The sequence below is a fragment of the Bubalus kerabau genome, chromosome 17 (genome assembly GCF_029407905.1).
Source record: "Bubalus kerabau isolate K-KA32 ecotype Philippines breed swamp buffalo chromosome 17, PCC_UOA_SB_1v2, whole genome shotgun sequence".
NCBI classification, from domain to species: Eukaryota; Metazoa; Chordata; class Mammalia; order Artiodactyla; family Bovidae; genus Bubalus; species Bubalus kerabau.
In genome coordinates, this window is record NC_073640.1 from 65181759 (window position 1) to 65199690 (window position 17932).

The window sequence follows — 17932 nt, forward strand, 5'->3', positions numbered from 1 at the left end:
TTGTAAGCAAAGGCTTTGCTACATTCTGTACATTTATAAGGTTTCTCTCCAGCATGAATTCGCTGATGTTTAATAAGGCGTGAGTTGTAAATAAAGGCTTTGCCACATACTGTACATTTATAAGGTTTCTCTCCAGTATGATTTCGCTGATGTTGAATAAGAAGTGAGTTGTAAGTAAAGGCTTTGCTACATTCTGTACATTTATAAGGTTTCTCTCCAGTATGAATTCGCCGATGTTTAATAAGAACTGAGTTGTAAGCAAAGGCTTTGCTACATCCTGTACATTTATAAGGTTTCTCTCCAGCATGAATTTGCTGATGTTGAATAAGGTGTGAGTTGTAAGTAAAGGCTTTGCTACATTCTGTACATTTATAAGGTTTCTCTCCATCATGAATTCACTGATGTTGAATAAGGCTTGAGTTTTAAGTAAAGGCTTTGCTACATTCTGTACATTTATAAGGTTTCTATCGAGCATGAATTCGCTGATGTTGAATAAGGTTTGACTGATAAGTAAAGGCTTTGCCACATTCTGTACATTTATATGGTTTCTCTCCAGTGTGAATTCGCTGATGTTGAGTAAGAAATGAGGAACGATGAAAGGCTTTGTTACATTCTTTACATATATAAGGTTTCTCTCCAGTATGAATTCGCTGATGTTGAATAAGGCTTGAGTTGCAAGTAAAGGCTTTGCTACATTCTGTACATTTATAAGGTTTCTCTCCAGTATGAGTTCGCCGATGTTGAATAAGGCGTGAGTTGTAAGCAAAGGCTTTGCTACATTCTGTACATTTATAAGGTTTCTCTCCGGTATGAATTCGCCGATGTTGAATAAGAAGTGAGTTGTAAGTAAAGGCTTTGCTACATTCTGTACATTTATAAGGTTTCTCTCCAGCATGAATTCGCTGATGTTTAATAAGGCGTGAGTTGTAAGTAAAGGCTTTGCCACATACTGTACATTTATAAGGTTTCTCTCCAGTATGATTTCGCCGATGTTGAATAAGAAGTGAGTTGTAAGTAAAGGCTTTGCTACATTCTGTACATTTATAAGGTTTTTCTCCAGTATGAATTTGCCGATGTTTAATAAGACTTGAGTTGTAAGTAAAGGCTTTGCCACATACTGTACATTTATAAGGTTTCTCTCCAGCGTGAATTCTCTGATGTCGAGTAAGAAATGAGGAACGACGAAAGGCTTTGTTACATTCTTTACATATATAAGGTTTCTCTCCAGTATGTATTCGCTGATGTTCAATAAGGTCTGAGTTGCAAGTAAAGGCTTTGCTACAATCTGTACATTTATAAGGTTTCTCTCCAGTATGAATTCGCCGATGTTGAATAAGAAGTGAGTTGTAAGAAAAGGCTTTGGTACATTCTGTACATTTATAAGGTTTCTCTCCAGCATGAATTCGCTGATGTTCAATAAGGCGTGAGTTGTAAGTAAAGGCTTTGGTACATTCTGTACATTTATAAGGTTTCTCTCCAGTATGAATTTGCCGATGTTTAATAAGAACTGAGCTGTAAGTAAAGGCTTTGCTACATTCTGTACATTTATAAGGTTTCTCTCCAGTATGAATTCGCTGATGTTTAATAAGGCGTGAGTTGTAAGTAAAGGCTTTGTCACATACTGTACATTTATAAGGTTTCTCTCCAGTATGAATTCGCTGATGTTCAGAAAGAAATGAGGAACGATGAAAGGCTTTGTTACATTCTTTACATATATAAGGTTTCTCTCCAGTATGAATTCGCTGATGTTGAATAAGGTCTGAGTTACAAGTAAAGGCTTTGCTACATTCTGTACATTTATAAGGCTTCTCTCCAGTATGAATTCGCTGATGTTGAATAAGAAGTGAGTTGCAAGTAAAGGCTTTGCTACATTCTGTACATTTATAAGGTTTCTCTCCAGTATGAATTTGCCGATGTTTAATAAGAACTGAGTTATAAGTAAAGGCTTTGCTACATTCTGTACATTTATAAGGTTTCTCACCAGCATGAATTCGCTGATGTTGAATAAGGTGTGAGTTGTAAGTAAAGGCTTTGCTACATTCTGTACATTTATAAGGTTTCTCTCCAGTATGAATTCGCCGATGTTGAATAAGAAGTGAGTTGTAAGTAAAGGCTTTGCTACATTCTGTACATTTATAAGGTTTCTCTCCAGCATGAATTTGCTGATGTTTAATACGGCTTGAGTTGTAAGTAAAGGCTTTGCCACATACTGTACATTTATAAGGTTTCTCTCCAGCGTGAATTCTCTGATGTTGAGTAAGAAATGAGGAACGACGAAAGGCTTTGTTACATTCTTTACATATATAAGGTTTCTCTCCAGCATGAATTCGCTGATGTTGAGTAAGAAGTGAGTGACAGTTAAATACTCTGCAACATTCTGTACATTTGAAAGGTTTCCTTCCTGTATGAATTCTCCTATGTCTAATTAGATTGGATGACTTACTAAATATTTTCTCACATATCTTACACTTGTTTTCTTTCTGTGGATTCTGAACAGCATCCTGTGGAGTAAGTTCTGAACAGTGATTAGAAACCTTACCATATTCACTACAAGTCCTCTCTCCAGTACAAGTACTCTTATCTAGAGAAAAACCTGACATTTGATCAAAGGTATTTCTACTATTATTAGTTTTAGAATCCTTGTTTGAAGATTCAGGTCCCTGATGTTTCTTAAGGTTTGAGTCTCCTTCAAATGTATACCTAGTTTCATTGCCGGAATATCTTCTCAGTCCGCCATAAATACTCTTGTAATTATTGGAGCTGGGGCTCTTACTTAAGGTCTGACTCATTTTATTATACATGGAAAGCTGTTGTGTATTAACCATACCACAATATGTATTGAACAATGATGGTTGGATTGCATCTCTTCCATTATCATCAACATTATACATCTTGGAATGGATAGAAGATATCTGTTGGGGGAAGAACTGTCTTTCATTTATCCTGGTATATTCCCAATCCGTCATTAAATTTAAGTTTTTGAGGTGAAATATTTGATACATTCCTAGGTTTACTTTTCGAAATACATCTTCTAATGCTGGATTCTTTGGCATCAAATCCTGGGTGTCTTGTGGAGACATAGCTGAAAGATACCAAATAACAAGTAATTTTACCTGCTATTCCTAGTGAATATCTTTAAAGATTTACAGAAAATTGATGACCATAGCTAGTTTAAAAATACAATGGAGATGGAAGGATCAAGATGCCAGAGGCTTAGGCAGATGTGGAGCTCATCTCTCTCTCCACAAATGAATGAGAAATGGGAACAATTCTCACAGAGCCCAGCTGAACACTAGCGGAGGCCCTTGGAAATCTGAAAGGAAAAGAAAGATTCCTGCTCTGTAGGGTAGGACAAAAGAAAGAAGAAGGAAAAAGAAGAGGAGAGGAAGTGGGTTGGGGCCTGCAACCCTGCAGGGAGATGAAAGTGAGGAGATGTCTCCATATTCAAGGAATCCCCTCACTGGGGGAGCTCAATTTGGACAGAAGAGCCTCATTCTCTGTGGGAAGAGAACACGGCAAACAGTGTGTGGCAGCAGGACAGAGTGAGACCTGCACACAGGGTTCTGACCCCAGCCCTGCCCACCCAGCCTTAGCGGCATGTCCAGCAATGCAGACAAGGGCTGGGTGCTGAAATGTGGGGTTTGGAGAGCAGACCCAGGCAGAGGACTGCGGTGTGCTGTGAGGAGACGTACTGAGGGGACGGGAGTGAGGGAGGAGGTCTATAAACAGGATGCTTGTGGAGGAAGCGTGAACCACTACAGAGAAAGTGTCATTGTTGAGTGATGCCCAGAGAATGAGCCAGCTGCATCCTTTGTCCCTTATGCCTGCCCCTGCTATCCAAGGACTACAAAGAACTCTACACAGCCTGGGATCATTTGAGCCCCCAGCCATGGCCTCCCCCATTGACCTCCTCCCCAATCAGCAGAATCCTGAGCTCTGGGGCAGCCTCAGGAGAAGACACCTGTGAGTTGGCCACATGCACAGATGGAGCAGAAAGCACAGGTGAATGCCAGCAATAAAGAAGAAAAGCTGAAAACTCTCCTTGCAGCAACACAAGCCATGGTATTATACCCATGACCAGCTTTGTAACCTCAGCCTCTACAGAGCATCTGAACCAACAACCAAGGGCTCTCTCATTCACGGCAGGTATAGCTTTAGTAGCTGTAGACTTTGTGGGCTCCTATCCAAGGGGGCTGGGCCAGGACAGAGCCTGAGCTTCCCCATAGCACCACAGTGGGTCCAGCTCCATGCTGAATGCAATCACAGAACCTGACTTCACTGAATCCATGCTGCTGACCTTGTGAAAACAACAGCTGAGAGACACCAGGGCTGTGTGCCATCATGCCCATGGTTAAGGTGGGGACAAGAGCAGTGCTAGCACCTCATAACATGAGAGCTTGCAGAACGCATGAGAGAGGGCACCAGAGCACACCCTGAGTTGAACATTCCTAGAGGAGTAATATCCAGTGACTTCTCTCCCAGTGGGTGTGCCCCAATCCCACCTGCCTGGCACCACAGATCAGAATCACAGCAAAGACTCAGATCTGGGAGCTCTATTCCACCATGCAGGGAGCAGGCACCACCAGAGGGCACTAACAACCACAGAACAAGGGGGAAACAGCCCTGAATATCCAGGGCAGGCTCTGGTCACAGTTAGCAGCAATCAGAGCACAGATCAAGAGAGGACAAGGGCACAAACCTCTGGACCAACCTCACCCACCAAGGTGCAGCTATCAGAAGGAAGATTAACTAGGTGGCTGCATGCTTCAAAACAAAGACCACATACAGAACGCAGGACAATATGAGATGGCAAAGAAATACGATATAGGGGAAGAAACAAGATAAAACCCTCCAAAGACCACTGAATTAAGAGGTGATAGGCAATCTAATGATTACTTCTTGCTTTTAGTCATCTTAAGTGGAGACACTAAACACTTTCACAAATCCTAGGTGCCTAGTAATTCTTAAATCCACTTCTTGCCACACATGTTTCTGAGAATGTTCTATTAGCTGTTTCAATCTAAGAAGCATAAATGATAGTGACAGAGAACTAGTCAGAAACTGAGGACACATAAGACAGTGTCCAAGGAAGCTGAATACAAATAAGATAAACTTAATAAAGTACTAGTTTTAAGAAATTAAATAAGAAGAGAGACTTTAAAACTATGATTGAAAGAGGGAACTCTACTCATTGCTCTGTGGAGACCTAAATGGGAAGGAATCAATAGGACGGTAAAGACTAGAGATCTCTTTAAGAATATTAGAGGTACCGGGAATATATCATGCAAGGATGGGCTCGATAAAGGACAGAAACAGGATGGACTTAAAAGAAGAAGAAGATATTAAGAGAAGTTGGCAAGAATATATGGAAGAACTATACAAAAAAGATCTTAATGACCGAGATAACCACGATGGTGTGGTCCCTCACCTAGTAACAGACATCCTGGCATCCAAAGTAAAGTCGGCCTTAGAAGGCATGAGGACCAACAAACCTAGTGCAGGTGATGGAACTCCAGCTGACCTATTTCAAGTCCTAAAAGATGATAATGCTAAAGTTCTGCACTCGATAAGCCAGCAAATTTGGAAAACTCAGCAGTGGCCTCAGGACGGAAAAAGGTCAGTTTTCATTCCAATCACAAAGAAAAGCAATGCCAAAGAACGCTCAAACTACTACACAATTTCCCTCATTTCCAACAATAGCAAAGGCTCCAAATTCTCCAAGCGAGGCTTTAACAGCACGTAAACCGACAGCTTCCAGATGTTCAAGCTGGACTTAGAAACAGCAGAGGAATCAGAGATCAAATTGCCAACATGCCTGGGATCATATAAAAAGCGAGAGATTTCTGGAGAAACGACGACATCTGCTTTATTGACTATATCACAGCCTTTGATTGTGTGGACAAGAAACTGTGAAAAATTCTTAAAGAGATGGGAACACCAGACTACCTTACCTGCCTCCTGAGAAATCTCTATGCATGTCAACAAGCAACAGTGAGAACTGGACATGTGACAACGGACTGATTCCAAATTGGGAAAAGAGTACGTCAAGGCTGTACATTGTCAGCCTGCTCATTTAATGTATATGCACGGTACATATTGGGACATACTGGGATGGATGAAGCACAAATTGGAATCATGATTTCACGGAGAAATATCAATAATCTCAGATATACAGATGACACCACCCTTAGAGCAGAAAGCCAAAAGGAACTGCAGAGTCTCTTGATGAAACTGAAAGAAGAGCCTGAAAAAGCTGGCTTCAAACTCAATCTTCAAAAAACAAAGATCATGGCACCGGTCAGATCGTTTCATGGCAAATAGTGGGAGAAACAGTGGAAACAGTGAGAAACTTTATTTTTTGGGGGTTCCAAAATCACTGCAGATGTGACTACCACCATGAAAGTAAAAGATGCTTGCTCCTTGGAAGAAAAGCTATGACCAACCTAGGCAGCAAATTAAAAACCAGAAACACTATTTTGCTGACAAAGGTCCATCCAGTCAAAGCTATGGTTTTTCCAGTAGTCATTTATGGATGTGAGAGTTGGACCATGAAGAAAGCTGAGTACTGAAGAACTGATGCCTTTGAACTGTGGTATTGGAGAAGACTCTTGAGAGTCCCTTGGACTGCAAGAAGATCACACCACTTCATTCTAAAGGAAATCAGTCCTCAATATTCATTGGAAGGACATAGTGAAGCTGAAGTTCTGATACTCCGGCCACCTGATATGAAGAACTGACCCACTGAGAAAGACCCTGATGCTGGGAAAGATTGAAGATGAGAGGAGAAGTGGACGACAGAGGGTGAGATGGTTGCATCGCATCACTGACTCGATGGACATGAGTTTGAGAAGGCTCTGGGAGTTAGTGATGGGCAGGGAAGCCTGGCCTGCTGCAGACCATGGATCGCAGACTCAGAACTGAACTGACTGATATGTATAATTGATGCTCTTTGCTGTATAGGAGTACAAAATTGGAAAACAGCTATATTCCAATTAGAAATTTTAATAAAGATTTCTTTATAGAATCTAAAAATTGTCATAGTTTGAATCAACCATTAATAATGAAGTGGAAAATGTGCTAAGATTTTATGTCCGTTTATTTTAAAATTCTATGAGGTAATAAAACATAATAAAGTATTTTAGCACATTGGAATTGGGGCAAATACACTAAAGATATTTAGTATGAGATGATATAAGGTAAAGAGAAACTTTCAAGTCAACCTGAGATGTGCATTGTTTCATTTTCACCAAGTTTTGCTTTCTGCAGTGAAAAATTACTTGAATTTGAAATTTACTTAGAAGGTCCTATGTGTCACTCCCAGTAGATAGGAAATTATAAATCAGAGAACAAAAACCCGTCCCTAGTATTCCTGGAAATTTGGTAGTTTGTCTACCACTCCACTCACACATTTCTGTCTAGAGATAGAAGGAAACTTTAAAAGGACTGTCATACAGTTACTCAGAAATGGGCAGAGTTTTCCTAGGGCCCCCAAGAAATCGAAGAGCAATGAATGAATGCAGTTTGTCAGAAGCCAAGAGGAGACTTTTAGGTCACACTGTGATGGAGAAAAGTAATCACTGGAGATAAATTCATGAAGATTTCAGAAAGAGAGAATGGGGCAGGTGATACATTGCTATCACAGTAGCAGAACAAACCCAGGTTTTCGAAAACCATTTCCATTGAAGCAAATCTCCCAACATCACGTGATGAAGATTGCGTTCCTCGCTGCTCCTTGGACCTCTCATCTGAGTCATCATCTCCAGCCATTCATACCTACCTGGGTAAATGGCTGTTGACTCCATTCTCCTCATATTCCTGGGATCCTTCAATAGCTCCAGAAAGGTGACCAGGTCCACCTTAGAGAGAAGCCCTGGTGATCAGAGAAAGGAATATTTGTGTTGTTAGAGATTCATCATATCGAATCCAATATGTATTCAGGTGAGACGAAAATGCATTTTCTTCTAGAAAATGATTTCCTGAAATACTTTATTCAAAGCTGCTATACAATACTAACACACACCTAACAATCAGGTCCTGAGATTCTGGTCAAGTAGTACCAAGGCAAAAGTAAGTAGTGTCAATGTGAGATTAAGAGAGGGTGCAACTATTTAATACCACAGAACTTACACAATTACCAGTAACGTAGAATGAAGGATGCAGAGTACATCAAGGAAGAAAAACATCACCAGCACAACGATTCATCATGAAGCCTTTCTTTCTAAACTCAGAAATAACCTATTATCCCCTAGAGAGCACAGATCTGAAAATACTGTGGGAAGCAGAAAATTTCAGAAGACATTCTAGAAATGACAGAACAAAAACAAAGTGGGTAGATAAGGGATTCTGGAAGGCAGTTATCCTCACCCAAGGAGGCCAGGTTCCTGTAGTTCTCTACCATCACGTCCCTGTACAATTTCCGCTGACTGGGGTCCAGGCATTCCCACTCCTCTTGAGTGAAGTCTATGGCCACATCCTGAAACATTAGCCGTCCCTGAAATACAAAGTACAGATGCCAATAGGCCGTGGGAAGTCTTCCTAATGTGATCCAAGATGAAAACGGCAAGTTCAGAGACCTGGTCGTGATTTGGTGGCTTGGCTGGTATTATAAAATATATTTTTTTACACAGTTTTCCTATTTACCCAATTTCTAATGTGAAGAAAGGAGGACGGCTTATGATCCACAAGCCATTAGAGAAACTATTCTCACCTGAAAGAGCAATTATAAAATAATCAGGGCCACAGTAGCATATTTATTCCGTGATTCAGGAGCAGACCACGGCCATGTTTTAAGGCATCAGGATGGCAAAAGTCTAACCATGAGGGATTACTTTTGGAGAAGACGAATAAGCTTTGTCTACATGTACCTTAACCTTAAGTAATGCTTATTTACTTTACCGAAGTAACAAAAGATTTTAAAAATGAATGTAAAGCACTTAAAGGCAAAGAAATTCATAATCTCTTCTTGAAAGCTGCATTCTAAGAAAACTTTGTTGTATTAACATAGAGATTAGACGAAATTCCAGTCTGCTACCAGCTTACCAGATAGCAAACAAAAGCTGTTTATCGGTTAACCTTAGAAAAATCTTTTCCATAAATCATGAAGTAGCAGTATTTTTCCAAAGGCATCAGAGTGAAACCATAGAAGGCATGTTTAAATCTGATTAAACTGCAATTGACAGTGTAGCCTGGTCACTGCTGTGACTTGTAACACTTTAACAGGATAAGTAGAATTATAGTTGACCTGATTTTATTAGGGCATATCAGATCTATATGAACTCCACATAATTTTAGGATATCTATATTGGTAAAATCCACCATACACTATAATCTGAGAATATTTATCACCCGCTCAACAGGACTTCCCATATAACTTTACATGTCCAATGAACCCAGGTAGTTTAATAGCTCCCTGGGATGTCTCAGGGGCCCTCTGAAGCATTTGAAAGTCAGCTAGAAGTCAAATCATTTAGGAAGCTTTGTGGACAAATATCAAAAGGGGTTATTATAACAATCTGTCAGATAAGATCTGAGTAACAGGCAAATTTGGCCTTGGAATACGGAATGAAGCACGGCGAAGACTAACAGAGTTTTGCCAAGAAAATGCACTGGTCATAACAAACACCATCTTCCAACAACACAAGAGAAGACTTTACACATGGACATCACCAGATGGGCAACACCGAAATCAGATTGATTATATTCTTTGCAGCCAAAGATGGAGAAGCTCTATACAGTCAACAAAAACAAGACCAGGAGCTGATTATGCCTCAGATCATGAACTCCTTATTACCAAATTCAGACTTAACTTGAACAAAGTAGGGGAAACCATTACACCATTCAGGTATGACCAAAATCAATCCTTTATAATTATACAGTGGAAGTGAGAAATAGATTTAAGGGCCTAGATCTGATAGAGTGCCTGATGAACTATGGAATGAAGTTTGGGACATTGTACAGGAGACAGGGATCAAGACCATCCCCATGGAAAAGTAATACATAAAAGCAAAACGGCTATCTGGGGAGGCCTTACAAATAGCTGTGAAAAAAAGAGAAGTGAAAAGCAAAGGAGAAAAGGAAAGATATAAGCATCTGAATGCAGAGTTCCAAAGAATAGCAAGAAGAGAAAAGAAAGCCTTCCTCAGCGATCAATGCAAAGAAATAGAGGAAAACAACAGAATGGCAAAGACTAGAGATCTCTTCAAGAAAATTAGCGATACCAAGGGAACATTTCATGCAAAGATGGGCTCGATAAAGGACGGAAATGGTATGGACCTAACAGAAGCGGAAGATATTAAGAAGAGGTGGCAAGAATACACAGAAGAACTGTACAAAAAAGATCTTCACGACCCAGATAATCACGATGGTGCGATCACTGACCTGGAGCCAGACATCCTGGAATGTGAAGTCAAGTGGGCCTTAGAAAGCATCATTAAGAAAAAAAAAAAAAGAAAGAAAGCATCACTACGAACAAATCTAGTGGAGGTGATGGAATTACAGATGAGTTCTTTCAAATCCTGAAAGATGATGCTGTGAAAGTGCTGTACTCAATATGCAAGCACATTTGGAAAACTTAGCAGTGGCCACAGGACTGGAAAAGCTCAGTTTTCATTCCAATCCCAAAGAAAGGCAATGCCAAAGAATGCTCAAAGTACTGCACAATTGCACTCAACTCACATTCTAGTAAAGTAATGCTCAAAATTCTCCAAGCCAGGCTTCAGCAATATGTGAACTGTCAACTTCCTGATGTTTAAGATGGTTTTAGAAAAGGCAGAGGAACCAGAGATCAAATTGCCAACATCCGCTGGATCATGGAAAAAGCAAGAGAGTTCCAGAAAAACATCTATTTCTGCTTTATTGACTATGCCAAAGCCTTTGACTGTGTGGATCACAATAGACTGGAAAATTCTGAAAGAGATGGGACTACCAGACCACCTGACCTGCCTCTTGAGAAATCCGTATGTAGGTCAGGAAGCAACAGTTGGAACTGGACATGGAACAACAGAGTGGTTCCAAATAGGAAAAGGAGTATGTCAAGGCTGTATATTGTCACCCTGGTTATTTAACTTATATGCAGTATACATCATGAGAAACACTGGACTGGAATAAGCACAAGCTGGAATCAAGATTGCCAGGAGAAATATCAATAACCTCAGATATGCAGATGACACCACCCTTATGGCAGAAAGTGAAGAGGAACTCAAAAGCCTCTTGATGAACGTGAAAGTGGAGAGTGAAAAAGTTGGCTTAAAGCTCAACATTCAGAAAATGAAGATCATGGCACCTGGTCCCATCACTTTATAGGAAATAGATGGGGAAACAGTGGAAACAGTGTCAGACTTTATTTTTTGGGCTCCAAAATTACTGCAGATGGTGACTGCAGCCATGAAATTAAAAGACGCTTACTCCTTGGAAGGAAAGTTATGACCAACTTAGATAGCATATTGAAAAGCAGAGACATTACTTTGCCAACAAAGGTCCCTCTAGTCAAGCCTATTGTTTTTCCTGTGGTCATGTATGGATGTGAAAGTTGGACTGTGAAGAAGGCTGAGCGCCGAAGAATTGATGCTTTTTAACTGTGATATTGAAGAAGACTCTTGAGAGTCCCTTGGACTGCAAGGAGTTCCAACCAGTCCTTTCTGAAGGAGATCAGCCCTGGGATTTCTTTGGAAGGAATGATGCTAAAGCCGAAACTGCAGTACTTTGGCCACCTCACGCGAAGAGTTGACTCAATGGAAAATTCTCTGATGCTGGGAGGGATTGGGGGCAGGAGAAGAAGGGGACAACAGAGGATGAGATGGCTGGATGGCATCACTGACTCGATGGACGTGAGTCTGAGTGAACTCCGGGAGTTGGTGATGGACAGGGAGGCCTGGCGTGCTGCGATTCATGGGGTTGCAAAGAGTCGGACACGACTGAGCGACTGAACTGCACTGAACTGAGACTCTTTGGCTGGCAATACTGTGTTTTCTGTCATTCTGATGTGTCAGGAGGACAATGGGTTCCTTGGGATCATGATTATGGGTAAGTGTAAACAAACCCGTTCAGAAGTTAAGAAGCTTATCAAGTCCAAAGAAACAGCATTTCAGGAAAGAGACAGAATAAACAAACAAAAGGACTATGCCTCTTACCTCGGAATGAGTCATTTCTGACTCCTTGCTTTCCTCTTCCTCTGGGCTTCCTTCTCACGTAAGATCAGTCTTGGGAAGTGACCCCTGAATGTTGAAAATAGACTGTTCAATACCTAGAAAAATACACTGAGCTCCCTATAACACAGCCCCACACAGAGGGAGGATCACAACAGGTACAAAATACAATCCTCTACGGCCACTGACACAGCAGGGATTCTGGAACACAGACTCAAACGAGGCGTTTTTCGTTTTATTCTTTTCTTCAGAACTCGTGGCCCTTCCTGTGAAAACCACACGTTCTAGGCTGACCCTCCCCTTCAAACCGTAGGCGAGACTCTGACCAAACTCCATACAGATAGAGCCTCCTTCACCTCTTCGTGGATCAGGGACTTAGGGGTTGGGCAATGCAGGAATTTAAGAGCGGTCTCCACAAGTTAGAAGGCAGAACTCCCAGAGAAGGACGTGGACTCTAGAACGATAGTAACAGGACGCGGACGTAGACCCCAGGGACCCGGCAGCTAAGATAAAGGACTTCAGAACTTCTCACGGCGATGCGAGGACATACACTGGGGACGGGAAAATGGAGACGGTAGTTTGAACGTTCACAGAGACCCCCGAAACCCACGTGTGAAAGACAACAGGCTGTGGGACTAGGAATCGGATTTTAAACAAACAAAACTCACCAGGACACTCTGTCGCTCGTTTAAAAGCAATTCCGGGTCTGCAGGATACTGCGCACGCGCGGGAGGAAGATCCGGTACAGAGGCAGCTGAGTGCGCTACGGGGCGGCCAACGTCATACGACGAAAGGGGAGAGGGTGGGACGAGGCCGGAAGCGCAGGTACTTATGGGCCGGGCCAGTGGGGACGGAGCCTTGCCTCCCCTCACCCCCGCCCCTGTCAGTTTTGGGTCTGTTGGTCCTTCTGTCCAGCTGTGCTTCCTTTCTCTGCCTTTTGATGCCTTTAAATCTCTTTTATTTCCTCTGGAGCAGAGCTGCTTCCTGCCTGTTCTAAGTTAGTGTTTCAAACAACTTAAGGCAAAAGAGAAGAATTTTGAGAGTTGCCTTTGTGGAAAGCCGAGATGTTTTCAGCAAGTTGAAAACGGGGAAAATTCAAAAGCCCTTTGTGTGAGTGTGTGAAGATGGGTGTCTCCTGAGTGACGAAAAGCAGAATGTAACCAGTCAGAAAATCCGTTGGGAGGAAGCCTCAGTAATTGTAACCAGAGACCTGCTTACATCAGGGAAGCTGGCTTTTCTCTTAGGAAGTGATTCCAGAAAGAAAAAGGGCGACCGGAATCTACATTGTCGTTTATAACGTAACCACAGAAATGACATACCGTTACTCCTGTCAGAATCTGTTGATACACAGATTGCCTTTGTTAATTGTTGCTGCTGCTTCTGAAGCAACCAATTGCCCTGCTTCTTCCAGGACTGAACACGTTCCCAAGAAGCAGGACTTTTTGTGCTAAAAGTGGGCACGAATCTAGGGAAATGGGACTCGTGGATCACATCGACTGCTCTGCACTTAGCTTCCCAAACACCCTCCCCCACTGTTGGCTTTCTTTCCTAAACTCCTCCTCTTCACCCAGTCCTTGAAAGGATAATCTGGCGAAGCACTAACATAAGACAGGAAAAATAGTGAGGGGCCTACACACCATTGTATCCCAGGAGAGTACACCTTTCTCTTTAAATGTGAGATTAGCAACTTCCCTGGTAGTCCAGTGGTTAAGATGCTGTGCTTTCACTGCAGGTTATTGGGTTCAATCCCGACTCGGGGAGTTAAGATCTCAGAGTTGAAGTTTTAATCATTTCTTACACAGAAAGCATTAATCATTACAATATAAAGAAAAATGTATGTCAAGGTAATAAATTACTTATTAAAGAAAATGTGTTTAGGAGCATCCCCAGCAGCCCAGTGGTTAAGACCCCACCTTCCGATGCAGCATTGCGGTTCCTTCCCTAGCCAGGGAACTAAGATCCCACATGTTTTGGGGGTGTGAACAAAATGAAAAGAAAATATGTTTCTTAAGTATCTGTGAGTGGGGACACATTCTAAGTAGAGGATATTGATACTGATTTTCATGATAAAAGTATCAGTAGGTCAAATCTCACGGTTCCCTGCTGGAACCTCTGGTTCTGAATATGACTTTGGTCACGAAGAACTAGGAGAATATTCTCTAGGGAGTTGGCACTAAGGTGTACTGCTATTGCAGACTACAGTGGAAATTATGCAGGAATTTCTATCTATCAAACATTGAATCCTAACTATAAACAGGGGGTATTTGCCTCAAGATACTTTTGAGAAGTTCTACGACATTTCAGACAATGAGGTATGAACATTTCACCTTTGTAAAATGACAGATGGAGAAATTCTTGAAAACCCCTCTCAGGTGCTTTGGCTCCATTTGTCTACTCATAATCTTAATGGAGGCACAGTTCAGTGGTCTCAAGAATAGGAAATAACTCGTTTTTGGTTGAAACACTTCTCATGGATACAAACTATACAAGCAGACACATGAAATTCCCTTCCTTTGTCAGACCTCAGTATTTACTACAGGTTCCTTGAGAGTCCCTGTCTATATCCAGGGACCAAAGGGAATAGAACCTTCCTCAAGCATTTCAAGAGTCCCTTTGGAGATGATCGGTTCAAACTTTTAATTGTTGTTTTATAATTAGCAACTGAGCAATAAAGATTTTCACAAATAATCTCAGTTCTCCAAGCCAGTCTCACATCGCAGATACAGGTGAAAAGATAATTGCAGTTCTGAGGGGACATGAGGTCACAGGATCACAAACCCCTATCTAGGGGTCTGGCTGCCTCCCTCCCTGTCACAGGAGCAGCTTGACGTGACCAGTACCCTGAACCCAATATCCGGGCTATATGAGGATACCAAGTGAGTATTTTCTGTTTCAGCTTGTGAGCAAGAATCTGCAAGAAACAGGTGCTTTCAGGAGTCTGGGTTGGTGACCATTCAGGAAAAATGAAGTGTTCTGACTCAAAGTAATGCAGTGCCAAAGCAACACTGGAAGGAAGAATAATTCAAAAAATGTAATAGAGCTATTAAAGGGAGATTAGATGCTACCAGATGTCAATTCGCAATGCCTCCTAACATATCTTAGTGTAATTCTTTTTGAAAAATATTTATTAATTTGGCTGTACTGGATCTTGGGAGAAGGCAATGGCATCCCACTCCAGTATTCTTGCCTGGAAAATCCCATGGACGGAGGAACCTGGTGGGCTGCAGTCCGTGGGGTCGGTAAGAGTGGGACATGACTGAGCGACTTCACTTTCACTTTTGACTTTCAAGCATTGGAGAAGGAAATGGCAACCCACTCCAGTGTTCTTGCCTGGAGAATCCCCGGGACCGGGGAGCCTGGTGGGCGGCCATCTATGGGGTCGCACAGAGTCAGACACGACTGAAGTGACTTAGCAGAAGTAGCAACAGGATCTTACTTGTTATATATGGGATTTAGTTCCCTGATTAGGGATCAAACCTAGGCACCTCCCCCAAGTCCTGACCCCCCCACCCCACCCCCTCCCTCGGCGAAGCTAGCATTGAGAGCCAAGTGTCTTAGTCACTGGACCACCAAGGAAATCACAGTGTAATTTTTTTGACAGTGATTGTTATTTTAGAATCCAAGCGATATGAAACCTAATGCTTAGTATAACTAATGACTGGAATTGCAAAGATATATGGGAAATCATGGAGTACCTTACAGAAATCATACATTTTGGGGGTTATGATATGTGTGCCAACAGTACCCCCAAAAGTAATAAATCTATAGGAATGATATTTATTAGAAACAGTGTATACATTTGACAATAGTGTGCTTAGTCCATCAGACGTGTCTGACTCTTTGCAACGCCATGGACTGTAGACAGCCAGGTTCATCTATCCATGAAAGTCTCCAGGCAAGAATAGTGGAGTGGCTAGCCATATCCTTCTCCAGGGGATCTTTCCGATCAAGGTATCGATCCCTGGTTTCCTGCATTGTAGGCAGGTTCTCTACCATCTGAACTACCAGAAAGCAGTAGAAATACCTTCTCTGACTCTGGAATTTATAAAGCGCTTAACAGAGACATTGTTTCCTATACAAAACATCCATAATTGGGTGATTTGTGTCAGACCATTTTCCAAAAGTAACTTCAGAAATGGGTTTCTGATGGCGGCTATCAGGCATAAAAGCCTAGTGTGTCCTATTCTCTGATTTGAAAATATTCTCAAAATTTAGAGTTGTATAACTTCATTTTACAAAATAAAAATCACTTTCTTAAAATGTCATTTTCTTTAAATGTGATATATTAATGTTTCAGATATCTTGACTTCCACTCAATATTTTAATGTCACATTAATTAACAGATCAGTTTATAATTTGGAATTCAGTTCAGTTCAGACTCTCTGTCGTGTCTGACTCTTTGAGACCCCATGAATTGCAGCAGGCCAGGCCTCCCTGTCCATCAGCAACTCCCCGAGTTCACTTAAACTCATGTCCATTGAGTCGGTGATGCCATCGAGCCATCTCATCGTCAGTTGTCCCCTTCTCCTCCTGCCCCCAATACCTCCCAGTGTCAGAGTCTTTTCTAATAAGTCAGCTCTTGGCATCAGGTGGTCAAAGTATTGGAGTTTCAGGTTCAAAATCCTGCACTCAATGTGCCAGTACATTTGGGAAATTCAGCCCTGGCTACAGGACTGGAAAATATCAGTTTTGATTGAAATCTCAAAGTAAGGCAATGCCAAAGAATGGTCAAACTGAAGCACAGTTATTGCACTCATCTCACATGCTAGTAAAGTAGTGCTCGGAATTCTCCAAGCCAGGCTTCAATAGTATGTGAACCAAGAACTTCCAGATGTTCAAGCTGGATTTCGAAAAGGCAAAGGAAACAAAGATCAACTTGACAGCATCTCTTGGATCATAGAAAAAGAGAGTTCCAGAAAAACCTCTACTTCTGCTTCATTGACTATGTTAAAGCATTTGTGTGGATCACAAGAAACTGTGGGAAATTCTTAAAGAGATGGGAAAGCCAGAACACCTTAGCAGTCTTCTGAGAAATTAGGATGCAGGTCAAGAAGCAACAGTTAGAGCTGGACATGGAACAGACTGGTTCCACATTTCGAAAGGAGTACATCAAGGCTGTATGTTCTCACATTGCTTATTTAACTTAAATGCAGAGTATTTAGTATTTAAGCTAAATGCGCGGCTGGATGAAGCAGAAACTGGAATCAGGATCGCTGGGAGAAATATCAATAACCTTAGATATGCAGATGACACCACCCTTAGGACATAAAGTGAAGAGGAACTAAAGAATCTCTCTCTCTTTTTTTTTTTTTTTTTAAAGAATCTCTTGATGAAAGTAAAAGAGGAGACTGAAAAAGCTGGCTTCAAACTCAACATTCAGTAAATGAAGATCATGAAACCCAGTCCCATCACTTCAGGGGATGGACTTCAATAGGTGGAGAAACAATGCAAACAGTGACAGACTTTATTTTCTCGGGCTCCAAAGTCACTAGAGATATTGGCTGCAGCCATGAAATTAAAAGGCACTTGTTTCCTGGAAGAAAAGCCATAACCAACCTAGAGAGCATATTAAAAATTGAAGTCATTACTCTATTAACAAGGGTCTGTATAGTCAGAGCTATGGTGTTTCCAGTAGTCAGGTATGGATGTAAGAGTTAGACCATAAAGTAAACTGAGCACTGGAGAATTGATGCTTTTCAACTGTGGTTGGAGAAGACTCTCAAGAATCCCTTGGACAGCAAGGAGATCATAGCAGTCAATCCTAAAGGAAATCCGTCCTGAATATTCAT

The 17932-nt window shown here is 41.6% G+C and overlaps 1 protein-coding gene across 1 annotated transcript; it reads right to left on the reverse strand.

The window, feature by feature from the left end:
- Positions 1-334: 334 nt before the first annotated feature.
- LOC129632195 (zinc finger protein 271-like) lies at positions 335-7859 on the reverse strand. Its single transcript, XM_055553643.1, has 2 exons — positions 7778-7859; positions 335-3082 (listed from the first exon to the last, which is right to left on the reverse strand). The coding sequence occupies exons 1-2, from the start codon at positions 7809-7811 to the stop codon at positions 465-467; spliced, it is 2652 nt and encodes an 883-aa protein (XP_055409618.1). The 5' UTR covers positions 7812-7859; the 3' UTR covers positions 335-464.
- Positions 7860-17932: the final 10073 nt, after the last annotated feature.